This window comes from Chelonia mydas, chromosome 24 (genome assembly GCF_015237465.2).
Source record: "Chelonia mydas isolate rCheMyd1 chromosome 24, rCheMyd1.pri.v2, whole genome shotgun sequence".
Taxonomy (NCBI): domain Eukaryota; kingdom Metazoa; phylum Chordata; order Testudines; family Cheloniidae; genus Chelonia; species Chelonia mydas.
The window spans coordinates 17963474-17973668 of record NC_051264.2 but is presented as its reverse complement, the minus strand read 5'-3'; the positions used below and the strand labels follow the sequence as shown (position 1 = coordinate 17973668).

Below are 10195 nucleotides of genomic sequence, written 5' to 3'. Positions count from 1 at the left end.
CCAGGATGTCATGGGGCAGCCCCAGCCGATGCCCCAGGGGGCAGGTGTTTGCCAACCTTTCTGCAGAGAAGGACCTGGGGATTACAGTGGATGAGAAGCTGGCTATGAGACAGCAGGGTGGCCTTGTTGCCAAGAAGGCTAACGGCATTTTGGGCTGCATTAGTAGGAGCGTTGCCAGCAGATGGAGGGAAGTGATTATTCCCCTCTATTCGGCACTGGTGAGGCCACATTTGGAGTAGTGGGTCCAGTTTTGGGCCCCCCACTACAGAAGGGATGTGGAGAAATTGGAGAGAGTCCAGCGGAGGGCAACGAAAATGATTAGGGGGCTGGAGCACGTGACTTAGGAGGGGAGGCTGAGGGAACTGGGCTTCTTTCGTCTGCAGAAGAGAAGAGTGAGGGGGGATTTGAGAGCAGCCTTCAACTACCTGAGGGGGGTTGCAAAGAGGATGGAGCTCAGCTGTTCTCAGTGGTAGCAGATGACAGAACGAGGAGCAATGGTCTCAAGTTGCAGTGGGGGAGGTCTAGGCTGGAGATCATGAAACACTATTTCAATAGGAGGGTGGTGAAGCGCTGCATTGGGTTCCCTAGAGAGGGGGTGGAATCTCCATCCTTTGAGGTGTTCTATGGTTCTCTAATTCTCTGAACCTGCCTGCCGTACCCACAGCCAGCTGATTCATGGCTGCTCTGGTCACTGCAGAAAATGCCTGACCACCATGTGGGTGCCCCAGCCCCTCTGCCTGCTGTCTCCTCTCCTGGTCACAGGGGAGTCCCATCCGTACTCAGGCACAGGGAGCTGGGCATTGATGAGAAGCAGGAAACCTTTGGAAATCACAGACAAATCTCAGGAGGCAGGAAAAGCGTCCCCCATCCTTGTCATCCTGCTTGGAAATGTTCCCCTGCCCCCTGCGCTGAGATTCCTGAGATTCATATACATTTGTTAGTCTCTAAGGTGCCACAAGTACTCCCGTTCTTTTTGGGGATACAGACTAACACAGCTGCTACTCTGAAATCTGACTCCTTGGCTGTATTCGTGGCTCTGAGTCTGACACCGCCTCTTTCTGCCTCAGTTTCCCTGTTTATAAGATGGGGGTAATGTTCCCTTCCTCCCACCTGGGACCCTGGCAAAGGCAGGAGAAGGCATTTGGAGGTTGAAGTGATGTTTCCAGAGGAAAGCTCTGAAAAAAACCAAAGTGGACCAATTGGTTTTCTTTCTTTCGTCCTTCAATTAAAAACTTATGTTCACTGACTGAATTGAAACTCTCCCAAGCTCTGGACAGGAAAGAGTTAAGGATCATGGGCTCTCTTCAGCCAGCCCAGAGTTTTTGCATGCGTGATGGAGGTGTGAAGCCATCAGTGGCAAGGGTGAACGATCACCAATCAAATTCTGCAGAAGAGAGTTGACAGGACAGGATGGTCCCGGGCTTTGGAGTCAACACTTTTGTGGTGCTTGCATTTCAGTGTAGAGTATATAGAGCAATATGAACAAGGGGTCGACAGTTTAGCTCGTACTGACTTCACTCGTGCCTTAATGTGACCTGTCGTAAAACGAGGCAAATATCCAGATGAGCTGATGTACCCCCGGAAGACCTGTGCGTACCCCTGGGGTACACAGACCCCTAGCTGAGAACCGCTGATCTCCACTAACGCACAAGGAAATTGGCCTCAGTACACATTGGCATCGACCTGATCAGCCAGTGTCCCATGCAGGGCTGTGAAATCTCCCATCTCCGGGCCCACCAGGATGTCATGGGGCAGCCCCAGCCGATGCCCCAGGGGGCAGGTATTTGCCAACCTGCCGGATAAAACCACAGCCAGATGCTTCCTCGCTGTTCTGCTCACTGCAGCAAACACCCGGGCACCATGTGGGTGGCTCTGCCCCTCTGCCTGCTGTCCGCTCTCCTGGCCACAGGTGAGTCCCGTCCGTCCCCGGGCACAGGGAGCCGGAATTCACCTGGGGAACGTGCCGCTGTCGATGGCGGATTCTGGGGTCAGGATGGAATTTGTGGGTAAAACCAGCGAGAGGAAAACCCGGGGCCACGTCCCCCGGCTGACTCGGGGAGAGCAGGGATTGGAGCCTGGGACTCCCACAGCCCAGGCTAGGTGCCTGGCCAGCGGGTCAGAGTCTGTCTGTCCTTCCTTCTTCTCGTTCCTCCTCCAGCTCTCGCCCGGGCTTGGGGTCATCCCGATGAGGAGCACCACCCCCATCCACATATAATCACGCTTGGAAATGTTCCCCTGCCCACCAGCACTGAGATTCCTGCCAGGACTCCTGGGTTCATCCCCCGGGTTTGAAATGGGAATGGGGGTGCAATGGGTGGGGCTGGGAGCCAGGACTCCTGGGCTCATTCCCCAGCTGTAGAAGAGGGCTGGGGTGTAGTGAGTTTGAGCAGAGACGGCTGCGAATCAGGACTCCCGGGTTCTGTCCGTGGCTCTGAAAGAGGAGTGGGGTCTCGTGCGTTAGAGTGGGCTGGGAGTCAGGAGTGAGGACTTCTCGGCTGTCTTCTTGGTTCTAACCCTGAATTGAACACATCTTTTTTCTACCTTAGTTTCAATATTTCTTTGATAGGGATAATATGACTTTGCTACCTTCTAGGGACATAGAAGGGGCAGGGGAAGGCGTTCTGAGGTTTAATTGATGTTTCCACATGAAAGCTCTAAAAAAACCAAAGGGGGAAAATTTTTCTCTTTCTTTCTTTCTTAAAACTACCTGACGCTCACGACATGAATTTAAAGGCCCCCACGCTCTGGAGAGGAAAGAGTTGATGCTCCTGGGATCGCTGGCTGGAGGCGCACAGCCATCAATCCAAAGGCTTAAGAAGCATCAATCGTATTCTGAAGAAGAGAATTGGCAGGATCTGCAATGAAAAGTGGGCTGAAGTCGAGTATGGCTGAGCTGACGTAACTCTGAGAGCAGAGAGTTACGGCGGGGTGTGTGTGTGTGTGTGATGAAAGGTTCACCGCCAAAGCCAGCAGAAACCCCTCTTCAGAGCAGCCAAATTCTTGTTTTTCTCTCTACACAGACGTGTGGGGTTTGTTCGCCGCACAAGCTGCACCCCAGATAGCCCCGTCAGCAGCTGAAAATGTATTCTAGCCACAGACACTCAGGCAGCAAACAGACTTGTCTGCAGTGTTGAGTCAGATACAAATGACCAGCCAGCAAGATGCCTTTCCCCATCCGGAGAGTTAAATGGAACTGGGCAGAACTGCTGCAAAAGCAGGTGGAATTTCTCCAAGATCTGCCTGCCCACACGTTCAGTGAGGAGGCATTGGTGGTAACAACTCCCACAGCGCCACCTCTTGGTTGCTGGTGGTATTTCGCCCACGGGCACTGCCTGGTGAGGGCTGGGGAGCCGGGGTTTGTACTGAGAAGGGATTTTTCCAACCTCCAGGGAGCGCTCTGCGATGTGAGGTGTGTGCGTCCAAAGAGCAATCGTGCTCCGGCCCCCTGCAGCTCTGCGCCCCCTCGGAAGGGACCTGCGTCGCCGTCGTGGCAGAGATCAGGCTGGGTGAGTGAAAGAAGATTCCTACTAAGTGTAGACACCATTGTCCTCCTGAAGCCAGGGGTCGAACCCAGGAGTCCTGGCTCCCAGCCCCTCCCCCTACTCTAACCAATAGACTCCGCTCCTCTCCAGGAGCAGGGACTCAGTGGTTTGAGTCATTGACCTGCTAAACTCAGGCTTGTGAGTTCAATCCTTGAGGGGGCCCTATTAGGGATCTGGGGCAAAAATTGGGGATTGGTCTTGATTTGAGCAGGGGGTTGGACTAGATGACCTCCTGAGGTCCCTTTCAACCCTGATATTCTATGATTCTATGAAATTGACTACCCAGTCTGGAAAGATAATGTCATAGACGGGGGATGGGATGAGATGGGGAATTGCAGTGGGTGGCTGTGGGGCCTGGATCCGACAGAAGAAGGATTTTATCGGGGGTCGGGGGGGAAGATGAGATTAGTTGGGGGTGGGGTGGATGGAACAAAAGGGGAGGATGGAGCAGCTGTGGGTCCATTGGGGAGCTCAGAGGTGATGCTCTGTTTCTCTTCCACAGAGGGATCCTCCTTGTCCTACACGGCTAAATCGTGCCTGGAGCCCAAGAACTGTGAGCCCGGCCCCTTCTCGCAGACCTACGCGCAGAATGTCACCATGCGGGTGAACATCGCCTGCTGTGACAGCGATGGCTGCAACGCCGGGGCCATCCCAGGTGTGTGTCTTCTGCAAACCTAGAGCCCTTCTCCGGCCACACCTGCCTGGAGAGAACCCAGGAGTCCTGGCTCCCAGCCCAACCCCCCCATCTCTAACCACCAGACCGCACTCCCCTCCCACAGCTGGGGACAGAACCCAGGAGTCCTGGCTCCCAGCCCCCCTGCTCTAACCACTAGACCCCACTCCCTTCCCCGAGCTGGGATCGAGCCCAGCGTGTGGTGACTCCCCACCCCCGGCTGACTGTGTGTGTCTGACTGTTCTCAGTGCCAACTGTGAGCTCCGTCCCCAACGGCCGGCAGTGCCTGTCGATTTTCAAATTGGATGGTATTTACTGGAAGCCTTTCGGGATCTTGGCCTGCACCGGTGCCGAGGACCATTGTGTTGAGGAATCTGGGCAATTAAAAGTGGGTAAGTCCTCCAGATGGGGGCGGGGTCTGAACACAGAGCATGAGGTGGAGCCCAGGTGTCCTGGCTCACTCTCAGCCCCCCTGGCTCTGACCCACTAGACTCCACTCCCCTGGCAGATTTGCAGAGAGAACCCTGGAGTCCTACTTGCCGAGTGCCAAAGGAGCACTCAAGGAGGATAAGGCCACTGCGGAGAAACTAAATGAATTCTGTGCATCGGTCTTCACGGCTGAGGCTGGGAGGGAGATTCCCAAACCTGAGCCATTCTGTTTTCATGACAAATCTGAGGAACTGTCCCAGACTGAGGTGTCATTACAGGAGTTTTTGCAACATATTGATAAATTAAACAGTAATAAGTCACCAGGACCAGATGGGATTCGCCCAAGAGATCGGAAGGAACTCAAATGTCAAATTACAGAACTACTAACTGTGGTTTGTAACCTACCATTTAAATCAGCTTCTGTCCCAAATGGCTGGAGGATGGCTAATGACACGCCAATTTCTAAAAAGGGCTCCAGAGGTGATCCTGGCAACTACAGACTAGTAAGTCTGACTTCAGTACAGGGTAAACTCATTGAAACTATAGGAAAGAAGAGAACTGTCAGCCACATAGATGACCATAATTTGTTGGGGAAGGGTCAACATGGTTTCCGTAAAGGGAAATCACGCCTCCCCAATCTACTAGAATTCTCGGAGGGGGTCAAGAAGCGTGTGGACAAGGGGGATCCCGTGGATATAGTGTACTTAGATTTTCAGAAAGCCTTTGAAAAGGTCCCTCACTAAAGGCTCTTAAGCAAAGTGAGCTGTCATGGGATAAAATCCTCTCATGGCTCAGTAAGTGGTTAAAAGATGGGGAAAAAAGGGTAGGAAGAAATGGTCAGTTTTCAGAAGGGAGAGAGGTAAATAGTGGGGTCCCCCAGGGATCTGCACTGGGCCCAGTCCTATTCACCATGTTCCGAAATGTTCTGGAAAAAAGGGTAAGTAGTGAGGTGGCAAAATTAGCAGAAGATACAAACCTACTCAAGATAGTTAAGTCCAAAGCAGATTGTGAAGAGGTACTAAAGGGTCTCTCAGAACTGGGTGACTGGGCAACAAAACGGCAGATGAAATTCAATGTTGATAAATGCGAAGTAATGCACATGGGCAAACGTAATCCCAAGTAGACATACACAATGATGGGTCGAATTTCCCACTCAAGAAAGATCTTGGAGTCATTGTGGAGAGTTCTCTGAAATCATCCACTCCATGTGCAGTGGCCGTGAAAAAAGAGAACAGAATGCTGGGAAATATTAAGAAAGGGACAGAGAATGGGACAGAATAGATCGTGTTGCCCCAATATAAATGCATGGGAAGCCCGCAGCTTGAACACTGCAGGCGGATGTGGTCGCCCCCTCTCAGAAAAGAGATATTGGAATTGGAAAAGCTTCAGAAAAGCCCAAACAAAATGATGAGGGGGTTGGAACGGCTGCCATATGAGGAGAGATGAATAAGAGTGGGACTTTTCAGCCTGGAAAAGAGACGGCTAGGGGGGGATATGATCAAGGTCTAGAGAAGGTTGAAGGGTGTGGAGGAAGGAAATAAGGAAGTGTTATTTACTCCTCCTAACATAAGAAGGAGGGGTCACCACAGGCAGCAGGATTAAAACAAACCAAAGGAAGTACTGCTTCACACAACGCACAGTCAACCTGTGGAACTCATTGCCGAAGGATGTTTTGAAGGCCAAGACTATAACAGGGTTCAAACAGGAACGAGAGAAGTTCCTGGAGGACAGGTCCATCTGTGGCTATCGCCAGGATGGGCAGGGATGGTGGCCCTAGCCTCTGTTTGCCAGGAGCTGGGAATGGGCGACAGGGGATGGATCAGTGGAAGGTTCCCTGTTCTGTTCATTCCCTCTGGGGAACCTGGCATTGGCCAGAGGATACTGGGCTAGATGGACCTTTGGTGTGGCCCAGGGGGGCCGTTCCTCTGTTATGTTCTCACGTTGTTCCAGCCCCCTCCTCTGAGCGCTAGACCCCACTCTGCCTGCAGAGCCGGGTGCAGTCCTCCTGGGAAGGGAGTGTGTGAGAGACCTCATTGGGGTCGGGGGGGGGGGGGATGTTGGAGCCCCTGATGACGTCTCTATCCCCCCGCCCAGGTGACGTCAAACTGTTGAAGAGTGCGGCTGGATGTGGCTCCCGTGGCGCCTGCATAAAGAGATTGTTGATGAAGAAATACGCCCAGGGCGTGATGGAGTGGCTGATCCGGTCCGACTGCTACCCAGCTCCCTGGGCCGGTGGAGGCATCGGGGAGCCCTGAGCCCCGGCCTGGCGTCCTCCCCTTCTGCTGAGTGCTGGGCTGCAGTGCACCTCCCTTCAGCAGCCTCCGGCTGCTGCTTCTCTTTGCGGGGATTGCGGGTTCCTTTTGTGCATTGGCTGAATAAAGCGAGTTGTCTGGAAAGCACCCCCCTTGCTCCTTGTCCCCTGACCGCCCCCTACCGGGGCCCCCCCCACCCCTATCTGTGCACAAGTGAGGCTGGCAGGAAGAGACCCCGGGAGTCCTGACTCCCAGTACCCCCCCACCCTGTAACCCACCAGAGCCCACTCCCTTCTGAAAGCCAGGGATAGAGCCCAGGAGTCTGGCTCCCAAGCCCCCTGCGCTAACCACTGGAACCCCCTACTCCCCTTGGCAGGGCCAGGGAATGGAACCAGGAATCCTGCCTAGACCCCCTCCCCCAGGCAAGGCCCGGGCGGGGAAAGGCCCCGGGCTGGCTGAGCTCCCCTGGGGAAGGAGGGCTGTGGGAAGGAGAGGCCGTGGCCTCACACAGCTGTCCAGGCGGGCGGGAACGCCCTGGAGGGGAGAAATGTCCTTCTAGGTTGATTTTGCAGGGCTCAGTTTGTCACCCTATCTGGAGCGGCTCCACTGGGAGTGCCGGGCTCAGGGGAAGGTGTCAGAAACAGGGCAGATCCCCCCAACGGGTGGTGCTCTGTGAGCAGATTTCACCCAGCGTGAACTCCTGGATTGCTGCCCCCCTCTGACCCCGGAGTCACAGCCAGTCCCCTCAGATACTCTCAGACAAGCCAGACTTTGTGAGGAAAGGTCACGTACACCCCAAACCAGCCCACCCAGATTGTTCCCAGCCCCAGGAGACCGGTCACTTACCCCAGAGACACGGGACCCCAGATCCTACACCAAAGGCAACGCTGGCAGCCAGGTCTGTAGGAAACTCGGTAAAGGTTCGTGAGCCAAGGAAAGGGAATGAGGGTCACGAGGGGTTAAAGCCGGTAAAATTCATGCCCAGATGAGTCGCAGTCTGTAATTCCAAACAGTGGCGGTGATGGAAGAAACTGCCATTTTCCCCAGTCTTTTCAGGTGCCCCCAGACAGTCTCCAGGGATCCCCACTTTGCACCCGGTGCCGGTCCCTGTAAGAGTCCAGCCAGCCCAGCGAGGCAGGATCCTTCCCTGAATCCATCCTTACAGCTTCTTCTCCCAGAGAACAAGCTGGCAGGGCCCCCACCCACGTGGGCTTTGCCTTCGATGAGGGGAGGGAGGAACGCGGCGGTCAGCACACGCGATGGCCCCTGCCTTTGGACTCAGCACTTTTCTGGTGCTAAAGTTCCTCATTAGCATCCCTCCGGCATCTCTGCTGGGTCAGTGATTCCCAGGGCTGTGCTCAGGGTGAATGGTTGTTACTCTGTTAAAACAGCAGACGGGGAAGGGAAAACCATACCACGGCTCATTGGTTTTCATGAAATCGAAACTCCAAACACACTGTTCTACCTTCGCCATGCCTTTGATCTAGGCCAGTGGCTCTCGATCTTTCCAGACAGTTGTACCCCCTGTGGGAGTCTGATGTGTCTTGGGTACTCCAAGTTTCCCCTCACTTAAAAACGACTTGCTCACAAAACCAGCCATACAAATGCACAATGTCACGGCCATGCTGCTGCTGACAAGCTGCTTCCTTTCTCATGTCCGCCATTATAAAATAACTCGGTGGGAACACAGGACAAATCCTGCACTGGCATTTCAGTGTAGAGTATATAGAGCAATGTGAACAAGCGGTCAACATTTTAGCTCGTACTGACTTCACTAGTGCTTTATATCTGGCCTGTTGTAAAACGAGGCAAACATCAAGATGAGCTGATGTTCCCCCCGGAAGACCTGTGTGTACCCCTGGGGTACACGGACCCCTGGCTGAGAACCACTGATCTGCACTAATGCACAAGGGAATTGGCCTCAGTACACATTGGCATCATCTGATCAGCCAGTGTCCCATGCAGGGTTGTGAAATCTCCCATCTCCGGGCCCACCAGGATGTCATGGGGCAGCCCCAGCCGATCCCCCAGGGGGCAGGTATTTGCCAACCTTTCCGCAGAGAAGGACCTGGGGGTTACAGTGGATGAGAAGCTGGCTATGAGTCAGCAGGGTGGCCTTGTTGCCAAGAAGGCCAACGGCATTTTGGGCTGCATCAGTAGGAGCGTTGCCAGCAGATGGAGGGAAGTGATTATTCCCCTCTGTTCGGCACTGGTGAGGCCACATCTGGAGTACTGGGTCCAGTTTTGGGCCCCCCACTACAGAAGGGATGTGGACAAATTGGAGAGAGTCCAGCGGAGGCCAAGGAAAATGATTAGGGGGCTGGGGCACATGACTTATGAGGGAAGGCTGAGGGAACTGGGGTTATTTAGTCTGCAGAAGAGAAGAGTGAGGGGGGATCTGATATCAGCCTTCAACTACCTGAGCGGGGTTCCAAGGAGGATGGAGCTCGGCTATTCTCAGTGGTGGCAGAGGACAGAACGAGGAGCAATGGTCTCCAGTTGCAGCGCGGGAGGTCTAGGCTGGAGATCATGAAACACTATTTGTCACGGAGTGTGGGGGAGTCCAGGCCCTGCACCCCTCTTCCCGCGTAGTGTTGCTCCCGGGGTAGCAACTTCTTGCTCAGGTACACGATGGGGTGTCTCTTCCCCTTTTCATCCTCCTGCATTAACACCGCCCCCAGTCCCGTGTCTGAGGCGTCGGTGAACACCACAAAGGGCTTGTCAAAGTCTGGGTTTGCCAGAACTGGGCCACTGACCAGAGCCTCCTTCAGCGCCCGGAAAGCCTCCTGGCACTGCTCGGTCCAGACCACCTTGTCTGGCTTCCCCTTCTTGCATAGCTCAGTGATGGGGGTGGCTATGGCGCTAAAGTGGGGCACAAATCTGCGGAAGTATCCTGCCATCCCAATAAAGGCTTGGACCTGCTTTTTGGTGTGGGGAGCGGGCCAGTCTCTGATCACCTCCACCTTGGCTGGTTCCGGCTTTAGGCGGCCGCTCCCCACCCGATGGCCCAGGTAAGATACTTCAGCCATCCCCACCTTGCACTTCTCCACTTTTACAGTCAGCCCAGCCCCCGGGAGTCGGTCCAGCACTTGTCTAACCTGGGACACGTGGTCCTCCCAGGTCTGGCTAAAGACACAGATGTCATCAATATACGCCACGGCAAAACTCTCCATCCCCCTCAGGAGCTGGTCCACCAGGCGCTGGAAGGTGGCCGGCGCTCCCTTGAGGCCGAAAGGCAGGGTCAGGAACTCGTAGAGCCCCAGAGGGGTGATAAAGGCCGATTTCAGCCGGGCATCTAC

The 10195-nt window shown here is 54.5% G+C and overlaps 1 protein-coding gene across 1 annotated transcript; it reads left to right on the top strand.

The window, feature by feature from the left end:
- The first annotated feature begins 1760 nt into the window (after positions 1-1760).
- LOC119564240 (phospholipase A2 inhibitor and Ly6/PLAUR domain-containing protein-like) lies at positions 1761-6899 on the top strand. The gene is made up of 5 exons (XM_043535608.1): positions 1761-1909; positions 3390-3506; positions 4045-4197; positions 4464-4607; positions 6739-6899. Exons 1-5 carry the CDS (start codon positions 1816-1818, stop codon positions 6897-6899), a joined length of 669 nt encoding a protein of 222 aa, XP_043391543.1. The 5' UTR covers positions 1761-1815.
- Positions 6900-10195: the final 3296 nt, after the last annotated feature.